Genomic DNA, 14525 nt, shown 5'->3' on the forward strand with positions numbered 1-14525 from the left:
ATTCTGTGGCAGCATGGTTGAAAAGCAATGTCTGACTTTCATTTTCATCGATTTTTTTTATTTATTATTACTTGTGTCAGATTCAAGTTATTTCTGTGACCATTGTGGGTTTTTCTGTCATTAAACGAGGGGTACCAACAATTTTGACCACGTGTGTAACTATATAGAGAGCTAAAAGGGCTCCTCCATAATAGATCCATGTAAATGACTATGAAGGCACTCTCCGGTTACACTTCTTGCATTTGTTAATGTAACCAGCTGGGTTGTTGGACCCCACAATACCCTGAAGGACATTAACACTCCATTACTTAATGTGACCAGCTGTCCATACACTTACATTCTACATCCTTAGAAAGGATCACCATAGCAGTACATGGCAGGTCATTAGAGACTGGCAAACTTATTCTAGTGGAATTGAATTTTCCAAAAATCTGCAAACTGGAGACTTTTTGTAATTTTCTCTATGGAAAAATTCAGCATAATGTGAGGCTTCATATTGGCGGAAACACACATAAACATGGATAGAGGATACAAACTTCTCAATGACAGTCAGTGTCAGTCCAAACTTTTGACAATGGCAACAGACATGCTAATATCTATGGACAATTCAAGGTTACCACAGGCAGCATAAGGCTGGAATCACACCAGGGTATAGCATCCGATGTGAGAGCATTGGATGTGATATGATAATGACACTCTGCTCCTGATCTGCTGCCAGCGTGAGCCGAGTGTCGGTGCGACTGTGCTCTGAGCCTCTCACATGACAGAATTGGAGCACAGCTGCGGAGACAAAAAAAGTAATTTCTCCATCTTTTCGGCTGCCGGCATCGGCGTATAGTGCAATGCGCTCGGGTGACATCCGAGTGCAGTGCGATGTTACCCTCGGACCTATAGTACGGGTGCGAGTGAGCCGAGTCTAGCTGCCAATCAAGCCCCTGAGGAAGAAGTGTAAACTTCGAAATGCGTTGGGAAATAAAAGTACAATTAACATAATCTGGAAGGAGTGATCTGTCGAGCAGCGCACGTTTAATCCATAAACTTTCTCCTTTACAATCCATTAGCTGCCAATCACAGCATGCTGCCATTGTTCTCTCATGCCAAATTGGCATGAGAAAATAATTGCAGATATGAGTTTCCCTATAGTATAACACTGGGAAAAGTGCGATGTGATGTTTTATCACTCGGCCATGTTATACGGTAGTGTTACTCCAGCCTAAAGATTTAAGTCTCCAAGTGTTGATCTCCAGTAGTGATGAGCGAGTATACTCGTTACTCGATTTCCGAGCATGCTTGGGTGATCTCCGAGCGTTTGGATCTGCTCGGAGATTTAGTTTCTGTCGATGTAGATGCATGATTTGCAGCTGCTAGACAGCCTGAATACATATGGGGATTGCCTGTTTGTTAGGAAATCCCCACATGTATTCAGGCTGTCTAGCAGCCACAAATCATGCAGCTACGGCGACAAACTAAATCTCTGAGCACATCCAAACACTCGGAGATCGGGAAATCTTGAGTAATGAGTATACTCGCTCATCACGAATCTCCAGTCCACATTCTATTAGGCCTCTTTCACACATCAGGTTTTCGGCGTCAGGCGCGATCCGGCGCTTTTGACAGAAACCGGATCCGGCGAAATGCAATGCCGGATCGCGCCGGATCGCGCCGGATGGCCATGCGTTTCATCCGGTTTTCGCCGGATCCGGCAATGTGTCGCGATCCGGCGTCTGGAAAAAACGGCTACTGTAACGTTTTTTGTCTCCGGCGAAAAAGCCGGACACGCCGGATCCGGCGCGTCCGGCTTTTTCACACAATGAAAGCCTATGAGCGCCGCAATGCGCCGGATCCGGTTTTTTGGTCTGAGCATGCTCAGTAGCTCTGCCCACAAGACATATATAAAAGCAAGACAGTGGGACCCACAGCCACACCCAACATGCCACCCAAGAAAGCAACCAAGCGAAGCAGGAGAAGGCAGGAGACCACTGCAGCACCATCAGCACCACCACCACCCCAAATGGAGCAGCAAATAGAACATGCTGAGGAGGGGAGGCCAGCAGCAGATGAGAGACGGTAATTATCAAATCACCCATTCCTCCAAACTAGGGCTATTGAATATCAAGATATTCATTGGCCCTTTGTTTCTCTTTATTCAACAGCCGCCCAATAGATGCAGCAGCAGCAGCAGCAGCAATGGCAGCAGCTGGAACACCACCCACAGGCATGGAGTGTGGCCACCAGGAAGACAGCACATCATCTTCTGGGAGCCCTCCCTCGCATCGTCAGCGTTTGACGGTAAGTTTTTATTTCCAAAATCCATCATCTCTGTAATATATGTCTATTCATTGCCTTTTATTTCAAAACAGGAATCACAAGATGAAGAGGAGCTCCCAGAAGAAGAAGGAAGGGGTGGACAGACACTTGGAGTGGGCTCACAATTGGTAAGTTTTTTGCATCAAACGCAGAAACACAACATCACACTACACACAACACATAGAAAACAATGTTCTGCAGACCACACACAGCAAACAAATGCCTACATCCAAAGACATAACATTTTTTGTTTTCTTCTCTAGTCTTCCCAATCTGGTGCTCGGCCAAGAGGTCCTCGCAGTGCCTCCCAGGGTCGTCGGCGACAGCAACGCGGCGGTCACCAGCGTGTAAGTATAAATATTTTTGCTTTGTTTTTTTGCACTTTTTATTTCATTTCTTATGTGGAGGCTAATTATGTTATTTTTGTCTTTTTCTTTAACAGCCTTCACAGCGTGCTCCCGACTCTGACGGTGAGGATGGAGGACCCGATGTGGACCACCTCATCGATCTCGTCAGAGAAAGGGAGCCGCTCTGGAATATGGCTGACCGCCGCCACGCTGACCTTATCGTTACCCGATGACTCTGGGAGGAAATCTGTTCGCTCCTTGTGGGCCGCTGGGAGGACCTCGATGTTCGGGCCCAGATTACAGAGCGTAAGTATATACAGTACCGGTTGCTTGATGTAAACCAGTGTTTCCCGAACTCCAGTCCTCGTGGTCCCCACGGATCATGTTTTCAGGATTTCTATTTACTATGGAAATCCTGAAAACATGACCCCTGGGGACCATGAGGACTGGAGTTTGGGAAACACTGATGTTGTATACTAACCACTCCTTTCTCGTTTCAGGGAACAGAATTGTGAATCGGTGGCGGTCTGTGAGGGATCGTTTCAAGAAGGAGTTCAATAAAGAGATGCGGGCCCCGAGTGGATCTGGAGGACGCAGGAGCAAGTACAAGTACGCAGAAGCCCTGTCGTTCCTCCGGGAAACAATGGTCACCAGAAGGTAAATATTACACACCACATGTGAAAAAAAATGTTAGATGTAAAATTTTTTTTCAGCCAGGGCCATACCATGTCAGTATTTTAATTGTTTTTTTTTCTCTTTATTCCACAGCACGGTGAGCAGCACTCGGGAGCCTGCACGATTGGACCCTTCTGAGGCGATCCCTGAGGAGACCGGCACCGAGGGACACTTCGACCGCCCCGGTACATCTGCACCTTCCCAGCCTTCCCACACATTCGACCCATCTGTCCCATCCACCAGTACAGGAGCATCGTGGCCGCCTACATTACATGAAGCTGCTGGTGAGGAGATCGCTTTCCCTTTACCCCACCCTTCTGCCCCTGCCACCTCTAGTACACCTTCGGGTACTGGGCGGCAGCGGCAGAGGGGTCAGGAAAAGACTTATGCGCCAGAGTTCTTGCATCTGAATGCATCTTTCCAGAACTGTCTAAAAGTCTTGTCAGAGCAAATCTCCGCAGGCTATCAGCAGATCAACTCCAGCATTCTGGAGGTGAAGACACTTCTGCAAACCATGCATTCAGAAGCAAGATCTTCGCCAAACCACACCTTTTTCAGGTCTGTTGTGGAGCGCATGGAAACGCTCTCTCCTGCCCAGCAGATGCATGTAATGCATTCATGCCACGCTGCTCTCCAGCAAGTTACCTCCCAACCTCCTCCTCCCACCACAGTAGTTCCTCCACCTGCACCCCCTCCAGCCACTTTCCATCCTCCCCCTCCTATTACATCTACACCCCCTCCAGCCACTTTCCATCCTCCCCCTCCTATTACATCTACACCCCCTCCAGCCACTTTCCATCCTCCCCCTCCTATTACATACCATCCACCTCCAGCCACTTTCCATCCTCCCCCTCCTATTACATACCATCCACCTCCCCAGCACCATCCACCTCCCCAGCACCATCCACCTCCCCAGCACCAGTAACCTCCCCAGCACCAGCAACCTCCCCAGCACCAGCAACCTCCCCAGCACCAGCAACCTCCACAGTACCTGCAAACTCCCCAGTACCAGCAACCTCACCAGTACCAGACATCTCCCCACTTCCAGCAACCTGCCCCGTACCAGACATCTTCCCACTTCCAGCAACCTGCCCCGTACCAGACATCTCCCCACTTCCAGCAACCTGCCCCGTACCAAACTCCTTCCCCATACAACTTGCCATCAACATCATCTGCTCCTACAGTCCCTGCCCAACCCTCCACTCCACCACCCACCACCTCTTCTGCTTCCCACATGTCCACCCATTCTATAGTTTTTTCCACACCTTCACCTCTAACTGTTCCTTCCCCACCACGATCCCAGTCCTCTCTCCACACTCCCAGTGTCGAAGTGTCCCGCAGCCCCTACAGCAGTATTTCCACCACACACTACACAGATTTATAATGTGTGTATTTAAATAAAAATGACCAGTTTTATGGTTTCAGTTTTATAGTTTCAAAGTTTTATTAAACAAGTTTATTAAAATGTTAAAAAAGTTTACTAAAAAAAACATTTTTCAATAAAAGTTAAATTATTTTACACTGGTTGTCTGTCATTTCTTTCTGCGGCGAAAAAGGTTAAATACAGGGTATTTAAAAGGTGAAATGGTATTCAAAACTAGGTATATAACTGTGGGTAAATTTTAGCTTTTTGCCACAGTTGTGTTCCTGGTTGTGTTTGAAGCAAAGTATTTCAAATAAAAAGTTGTGTTTATTGTTGGTGATTTCCTAACAATGTACACAACTTTTGTTAAAAGGTGAAATACTTTGCATAAAACACAACCAGGTACATACCTGTGGCCTAAAGCTAAAAATAGAGACCATGACAAGATAGCCAACTTTGGTTGGCAAAGGTATATACTGTTGGTACAGAAGGTACACAAGTTTGGTTGGGCACAAATCTTTCACACTCTGTCATCCTGCCAGTGTACTCTGCCTTGAGGTGACATAAAGTATAGTGCAAAATTGTCCCTCATTACTGAAACCGTCACAGAACTTCTAGTGGTAATGTCATGGTAATCTTGCAAGGTGGTTTCTTCAGAGGTGTCCTCAATGGAAATGGGTTACTTGCAGATAACAAAATTGTGGAGTACCACGCAAGCTTTGATCACCTCGTCCACAGTTTCTGTCTTGAGGTTGATCGCAGTCAATAGGACCCGCCATTTGGCTGTCAGAATACCAAAGGTACATTCAACCATTCTTCTTGCTCTTGTGAGGCGGTAATTAAAAATGCGTTTTGGTCTTGTCAATCCTCTGCTAGAGTACGGTTTCAAAAGGTGTTCTGACAGCTGGAAGGCTTCATCCCCTACACAGACAAATGGCATAGGTGGACCAGATGTTTGCGGCAGCGGTCTAGGTGGTGGGAACTGGAAGGTGTTTCCATACAGTTTACGCCCCATGGCAGACAGTTTGAAAACTTGAGAGTCATTGGAGCGGCCATAGGCCCCATTATCAACCGCAATAAATTTGTATTCCGCGTCAGCGATGGCCATGAGGACAATTGAAAAATATTTCTTGTAATTGAAATATTCCGATCCCGATCCAGCTGGCTTTACAATGCGGATATGTTTCCCGTCCACAGCGCCCAAGCAGTTTGGAAACTGACATATCTGTTGAAACTTGTCAGCAATTTCAATCCACCTCTCTGTTGTGGGCTCTGGTAAAAACTCTTCAGCTAAGGAGTCCCACAGTGCACGGCATGTGTACTTCACAATTCCAGATATGGTGGAAATCCCGAGTCTGTACTGGAAATGCAGTGACGAAAGGGATTCTCCAGTTGCAAGAAATCTGTGGGGAATTCAAAAACAATAAATTAGTTTTAAATCACAGCATTACATACCAAAACTGAGCTATAACACTTGGAGATACAAACTACCACCAACAAGATTGCAGTGATAGTGTGCTCTGATGCGATCATATCCAATAAATGTGGCTTACCTTAAAGTCACCATCAGACGCTCTGCGGGTGAAACAGAGAAGCGGCAATAGGTGTCCGCTTTTCTTATGAGGTGTGCAATGCGCTCCACCAAGTAATCAAAATTCTCCATTTTCATCCTAACATATCCAAAAAATTTATCCGGGTTTCGTCGAAGGTCCATGCATAGTGTAGAATAGACCCCACGCGTCATTCTCTTGGCTGTGATGGGGTGGATCCACAAACGTCGTCTACGATGCCTGATGCGCTGCTGTCTCGCTCTCTCCTTCTCCAGAACAATCACCCTCAAACGAATCGCCTCCGCTGTAAAATCCGCCAAATTCTTCAAAATATTTCCAATGACAACATCCATCTTCGCCAGTAACTTGCTCTTCTCTCCAACCTGCACTTTCTCCTCTACAACCTGTCAAAGAAGGGCTGTAGGAACATGCTATATATAGTTTTCCAGTAGCCAATCCCGTTCGGAAGGCCACAAGGGTCAATTTTAAAAACCGGATCCAGCGTAATCCGTCGAAAAACGGATAGAAAAACGGATGAACCGGATGAGACGGATCCGGTTTTGTCTGTCAAGAAAAAGACGGATCCGGCAGAAAACTGGATCCTTCACATCCGGTTTTACGAAACATTTGCCGGATCCGGCGTTCCGGCACGACGCCGGATCGCGCCTGACGCCGAAAACCTGATGTGTGAAAGTAGCCTTAGTTGAAGGCTAATAATTCTCATCTTGAACATTTATAGCCAATCCTCAGCTGTGACCCGCATCTATCATGAGAACAGAGGCCATTGTGTGCTGCTAAGAATGGAGAGGGGTCAGGGTTGCCAACTTGAAGTTTCATTATTTCTGGACAACTTATCAAAAAAAAAAAATCACGGCCAAACAATATTTTTTACTGACACATTGGAAAACCATAATAATTCATTATGATTATAAATGATACATGTCTACAGCCCATAATTCTGATATGGAGACATCAGCTGCGTTCACAGTAAACTGTAAAATAATAATAATTATAGTCAAAATTATCTGTATATGTTTCTTCGGCTTCAAAAAAAGAATTTTTTTTTACGGACAGAGCAGAAAAGTGCCCTATTTGTACAGACTGTGCTGGAGTTTCTGGATGGTTGGCAAAGCCAGTGAGCGTTACTCCCATACTAATCACATGAGCAGCCTCAAATTCACTGACAGCAACAGGGCACCATTCTCAAGATCCTGTGGATGTGCCATAACTAACGCTGATGGGACAAATTCTTTAATTGCTAAAACTAGAGTTGAGCGACTTTAGTCGGATCGGGTTTCATGAAACAAAATTTGTTTCAGATGAAACTGGTCTGACTAGGGCAAAAAAAATAGGAGTTTCGTCCGAAACCCGACCCCAATGCAAGTCAATGGGGAATAAAAGTCGGCATTGAGTGGATGACATTACAAAACCTATTGTAAAGCATATTGCTGAACAGTGAGTACAAATAAAAGTCATTGCTTTCTCCCATGTCAGCTATGAAAGTGTGTGATACTGTACAGTGAGTATAAAAGAAGTGACGTGCATGCCTTCACTGGTTCCGCAGATTTCAGATCTTCATACCTATTATGATCCAATTGTGTTTCACTAGATTTATCTGACTGTGCAATTCACAGGAGAGAATACAACATGAGCCATGAGAAATTCATCATGTTTTTAATTCATCTGATTTCCCTATTTTCTCTTCTTTATTATCAGTTGAACAGTTCATCTAGTCTATCTGAAATATAAGAGCTGAGAGGAAATGGACAGTGTTCTCTAGAGATTCACAGCCCAGACACAAGCCCATATTAAAATACCATATTCACAACACCAGATGTGTAGAGCAACCTGGTGTATGTAGAGGAGAGAGAAATATTCTTCCAGGAAAGAGGTGGCTTGCGCTACCATGTTCATGCTTCATATGCATTAATTATTTCTCCAAACACTTTTCCAAATATTTAACCACATTTTGAAAATATTTGTGTTACTTTAATGTTTAATATGGAAAAAATTGCCAAACAAAACTGCAATTACTCAGCGATGAGCACAATCACAGAGGAACTCTCAGGCTGTGTTCAAAGTCGATCACTTGGTGCAAATTTTACATGTTGATTTCTAAACTGGAATTCAAAGCATTTGCAGATCTGAAGTTTGCCTATATTTTCTTCACACTAATTCATTCATTAATATGTAAGGTTTTGTTACAGAAATGAAAAAAAAAACCTGCCACAAAATGCCTAGCCAACTGTTTAACCTCTGAATTAAGGTACGACATTGAAAAGAACGGGTAAAATTCTGCTTCAGAAACGGACTCCTTCCCAGAAAATATGCATTTTTTTCAGCGTTTTTTTGCGCGATTTCCGTGCGTTTTTGCTCAAAAAAACGCACGTTTTGATGCGTTTTTTCCACGCATCTTCTGGACTCACAGGAAATAGATAAAAACGTGGACTTTTCCGCAAAATTAATGAGCATGCTGCGCTTTTAACCTAAGCATTTCCTATGCGGGAAAAAACGCATCCATTGGTACAAAAAGGCTAAAATGCATTAAAATGAATGGGATGCTTATTTTAAGCATTTTTGAAGCGGTTTGACCCCGAAAAACGCTTAAAAAACGCTAGCGTGGGCACACAGCCATATAAGGAATTTGTCGCTAAGACAATTATGATGTAGTGGGAGGGAGCTAGATTCCAGTGTTGCATCACCTACTAGGCTGCTTGCTGCAGTTTTGATAAAATCACTGTTTTATTTGCAGCAGATCTATTAGTCTCTAAATGCTAAGCTCACTATAATCTCACCCACCCCACTGATTGACAGCTCTCTGTATATACTATTAGAAAGCTGCCAATCATTGGTGAATATGGGTTACACAGAGCTCATAAGTACAGGGGACTATCTACCAGCAATTTTCCTAGTCTTCCAGTGATGATCTCCTGCTGATAAAACAGTGATTTTGCCAAAATACACCAGGCAGACCAGTAAGTGACAAATCACAGTTTCTGCCCCTACATTATGCAGCTAGCAGATTAGGTGGAAAATATCTGGTGTCAGGTGCCCTTTGAAGTGGACGTTCACTTTTGCTATTAAGCATTAAATATGAGCTACTGCAACCTTAAAGGGAATCTGTTAGCAGGTTTTTGCTGTGTGATCTGAGGGCAGCATGAGGTAGGGGCAGAGACACGGATTTCAGGGATGTATCACTTATTGGGTTGTATGCTGTTTCAATACAATGAGTGTGTTATCACTGCCTGGCCTGGTACCTTCTATTTATTGTGTGGGATATTTTTTAACCATTTTTACATGTATTAGAGGTCACTATGAGTCTTACATTTTAGGTCACTTATGAAGTAACTGTGGGTAAGTTTTTCAGAAAGAAGTATTAAAATTATGTGATATATAGACAAAAATGATTGATAGATAGCAGGGTACCCTGTGGTACATGGCCCTTGTACACTCCCAATAACTTGGCCCTACTGGTCCACCATACTTTCGTCTGTTTGTTCAGATTGGCTGCTTTCCGTGAAGCCCAGCCCAAACTCAAGAATTGCATGAACTGCCATTACAGCAAGGGCAGGATGATTCTGAACTATAAGCAAGTAAAACATCAGTGCGTAAAAGGATTTTTCCGCAACTGAAACCCAAATACTGATCCTTGTGATTAGTAAGTCATCCTAGTGTTCTGCTTTACAGACACCACCATTGTCATCGCTGTCTCCATTGGGGCTCAACACCAGCACTGTCATAGCTGTCCCCCCGTTGGGGCGCTCATATTCCACAGCACTTTACATATATTATCATTGCTGTCCCCACTGGGGCTCGATACCGGCATTGTCAGCGCTGTCCCCATTGGGGCTTTCATATTCCACAGCACTTTACATACATTATCATTGCTGTCCCCACTGGGGCTCGACATCAGCATTGGCACCACATGTCGAACCCTTGTGAAGGCTCATGTCGCATTGGGGTAATTCCATCCATTTCACAGGAGAATAGACTAAATCGCTGATTGTGTATAAAGACAAGGCTGTAAAACGGCATTGTTCCTTGTATTCTTTATAGTCCCTGAACTGTATCCTCACGTGTGCTTTCCATCATCACCCCAGAAGCCTGGAGAGCATCCAAACAAAATGGCAGCACCTGTTCATCTTGTTAATAGCCGGCCCACTAGTGTTTTTCGCTTTCTTCCCCATAGTTACTGCTATAGCACATTCCTCAGACTGTTACAATGCGCGATAGCTCTATATATTCTGTTCTTTATATGATAAGGACAAGAAGAAGCGACAATTAAGATGATTATTTAAAAAGTTTATAGCCTTATCATTAAATCAGCCTTGGTATTACATTTATGGTCTGCGGTTTCCAGACCATGAAGTTCTGCAATTGACTCCATAGCTGAGCGTAGTGTCCTGCTATAAACTAGTGCCGACTACTGTATTCGGCGGAGTGTTTGATCAATAGACTACATAATAATGGAGAATAGTTTAGAACGTCCCCGGAGAATACACAGGTCAATTTGAGATGAATACCACAAAACAGCACAGCACTGTTCTCTGTCATAGCACATTATCACGTTGCATAACTCAGTGTCACATAGTCAAAGAATACACAGCGTTAATCCTGGACGTGGCTTTTTAAACACGGGTACAGTATGTGAAAAATAGAAAAAAAAATACGTGTTTCCAACTTAACTGCATAACGATTGCTGTAGCTCCTACGTGCCCATTTTTATGCTACATTCATCTGAACATGTTGGAATGAATATTTCATTTTGTGACAAGGAAGCTCGAAATCTCAGATATGTTCGCTTAGAACGGATGGATGACAAAAGAAGAGTTTTGGCAGAGATAATATATAATATATGCACATTTCATTTATCCAGCTACCTGCAATTATGACTACTGTTTCTATTCTTTTGGGTGATGTCAGCTAATAATTAAAGGGAATCTGTCACCGATTTTTAGTGATGTCATGTAAAGATATCATTCAATTGTGTTTTACATAAGGATTCTATTAGGACTTTTGAATCCCCCTGACCCCGCACCTTTGATGCATAAATACCTTTTATATCTTGGTAGAGATGTATGGAAATCGCTGCGGTCCAGTCCGATGGGCGGGGCTTATTTACCTTCTCCCCCCCTCCTCGGCTTGATGAATGTAACTTCATCTGTGAATATCACAGATGCCGTAGTTTTTCCACGCTTGCACATTGAAAAGGCCTCCGGCGCTTGCACAGTATGCTTTGCCCAGTGACATCAGTGAGGCTGCGCGGAGCTTCCTGGCTGACCTGAGGTGAACTGATGAGCGTGAGAAAAAATGCAGAACCTTTCCCACGCTCATATTTTCATCTCCAGGGAGGCTGCGCAGAGAATAAATAATTCATTCTGGCAGAGGTTTACATGGGACTGGTCGCACTAGCACCGGTCCCTGTGTAAACCACTTAACTCTTTTTTGATGGATTGCAGTGGTGGACGTGACTGAGCAGCGGAGAAGTAAGGATAGTGTTGCTTTTTTGTTTTATTTTTGTTACAGGTCCATGGTTTATTTATGGATTACCAGAGCAATAAATCTTGTCAAAAACTAGGTGTCTTTATTTCATTAAAATAATTTTTAATTAATGTCTGTGTGTGTTTTTTAACCGTTTAATAGTCTAGGGTTAATAATGGATAAGTGTCTGATTGAAACCTCTCCATTACTAATCGGCTTAATGTCACCTTAAAATTGCAAGGTGACATTAATCCATTAATATTAACCCATTAGCCACCACTACAGGGCAATGGGAATAGAGAAGATAAGTGCCAGAAAAGGCACATCTTATAGATGCGCCTTTTCTGGGGTATCTGGGGGCAGATTTTTGTAGCCAGGGGGACAAAAAACAATGGTCCCTCTCAAGGCTATTAAAATCTGCTCTGACTCACCTGCTTTACCTCTCTGATTGCGATTTTACAGTGGGAACCCACACATTTTTTTCCAACGAATTAACCCCTTAATTTAACACCTAGACGTCCAAAATTTTACACACAAACCCTAATCTAATTATTAGTCAGGGACATATAAAAAAATGCATGAAATGAAATGGTTTACTGTATGTACACCATGTGTCATTTCATGTAGGGTTTGGGAATGATTCTACAGAAAGAAGCCAGTAATTGAATTAGCGGCTATTCGGCTATGAAGAACTGTATGAAATATAAATATATATATAATAAATATATATATATATATATATATATATATATATATATATATATGTGTGTCTCGACATGTGTGTATATATATATATATATATATTCTATGCGTATATACTGTAGCTATTCTTTCGCTACTTTATTAAACCTGTCATTTTTTTACGGTATTGCGCATTTAATTGCCAGCTTTTCTAGAGGACACCAGGTGCATATTTCTCGCAAGTCACACGTCTGGTCTGTGTGTAATCCGTATTTTTCTCGCACCCATAGACTTGCATTGGCGTACTACAGGCGTAATATGCTGACAATCGCAGCATGCTGCGATTGGCATGGACCGTAAAATACGCGAGAGAAATATACGGCTGTTGTGAGCTGCCCCATAGAGAATCATTGGTCCGTGTGCAATGTGTGTTTTTTACGCCTCTCAGCCATCCATACTTCTCTCTAGTGTGACCCCGGCCTTATTCAGCAAAACCACAGATAGCACTCAATTGACTAAAACTGATGCCTGTACAAGCCCTTGTAGTGAGCAGTAAAAATGTTGGGATCCTAAAGCAGCCATGGCTCAAATCGATCCCTGTCAGTCCTAATAGATCCCGCTGACCTATAATGTAGGCAGTTTATAGCTGTTGATATTTTGCTAGTTTATTAGAAAGACTAGCAGTATAGACTACGATATTCTTACTGTCAAAAATACCCCTGATAATGCAAATATGACCAGAGCCTTTCAATAGCTGTTGATCATTCGACCTGACCACAATCTCTGCCACTTTCCCATACACCGGAGCACTCACTCTGCCAATGATATTTTTGGGTTCTGACAACATTAGTTGAATATATGTGAGCCTTAAGTCACATATGCTTACAATTAAAGGGAGTCTGTCACCAGGTTTTTGCTACCACATCTGAGAGCAAGATGATGTAGAGATCCTGATTCCAGCGATGAATCCCTTACTTTATTGGTTGCCACAGTTTTGATGATACCACTGTTTTTAACTACCACAGATCTACCAGTTCCCTCAATGTTGAGCTTTATATAACCCCACCCACACCACTGATTGGCTGCTTTCTGTATACACTGTGCATAGGCAGAAAGCTTTCAGTTACTAGTTAGGTCAGAATTATACAGAGTTTATGACTATGGAGTACTATTGGTAATCTCCCACTGACAAAAGCTACAGCAAGCAGCCCAATAAGTGATAGATTACTGGAATCAGTGACTCTGACTGTTCATTATGCTGCAATCAGATTAGGTGTAAAAAAAAACTTGGTCCCTTTAACTAGCAAATATAATTTTTCAAGTACAATAAATATACTTACGTTTACAAAAAATCAACACAAGTCCAGTAGTAAAATGAATGACACGTATTATTGACTGTAATAGTATAAGAGTGGTGTTATATAATAGCTGGGTCAATTTATGAGTAATATACCTAAAGACCTACTAAACCAGGGTAGGTAAACATAGTCCTCTGATACACCTGAAGGCACCTCTCGGCAAGCAAAGCCTGACATCTGTGCTTCAGCAATGATAGCTGTGCTATAAGTAGCTGTCACTCCGGACAGTGTGTATACATTCCTCTCTATACAGACAATACTCTCTTTAACTGATCACTGACAGCTGGCCTGTGCTCCAGGGGCACACTTATAAGAAAATCTAGAAAAATATTTAGGTTGCTCATCACATTTCAGCATAAAGTCCACCAAGACCTCAGTGTTAAGGAGCAATTCTATCATGTACTTTGCAAAATGCAATCATGTAAAAATACATAGTAATAATTAAAGAAGCAAACATTTAATAAAAAGATAGAAGAATTAATAACAAGATGACAGTAGATAGGAGGTATAACACCTAACTACCGTATGTCCACTAGAATCCTTAGATAGATGCTAAGAATAAATTAGTGAAATATCAAAGTTTCCTACCTTTCAGACCAAACTTGGAGTGTCTTCCAAACTTTAGAATGATTAACATTACCACCAACCCAGTACAGACCAAGGCTGCAATACCAACAACAACATAGACCTGCAAAACAAACAAGAAAAGATTAAAAATAAAGTTTATTTCTTTTCCATAAACACTGTGGGGAGAATTTAAGTT

The 14525-nt window shown here is 42.8% G+C and overlaps 1 protein-coding gene across 5 annotated transcripts in view; it reads right to left on the reverse strand.

The window, feature by feature from the left end:
- Nucleotides 1-14525, reverse strand: part of NTRK2 (neurotrophic receptor tyrosine kinase 2) — a 468765-nt gene that overhangs the window by 247885 nt on the left and 206355 nt on the right. For all 5 annotated transcript variants that reach the window (XM_073546013.1, XM_073546015.1, XM_073546014.1 and 2 more), the window contains one exon: nt 14351-14450. In XM_073546013.1, coding sequence (XP_073402114.1) covers nt 14351-14450 — 100 coding nt within the window. The remainder of the gene's footprint in view (nt 1-14350; nt 14451-14525) is intronic.

This window comes from Dendrobates tinctorius, unplaced genomic scaffold, assembly GCF_039654945.1.
Source record: "Dendrobates tinctorius isolate UK_male_01 unplaced genomic scaffold, ASM3965494v1 ptg000144l, whole genome shotgun sequence".
Lineage (NCBI taxonomy): Eukaryota > Metazoa > Chordata > Amphibia > Anura > Dendrobatidae > Dendrobates > Dendrobates tinctorius.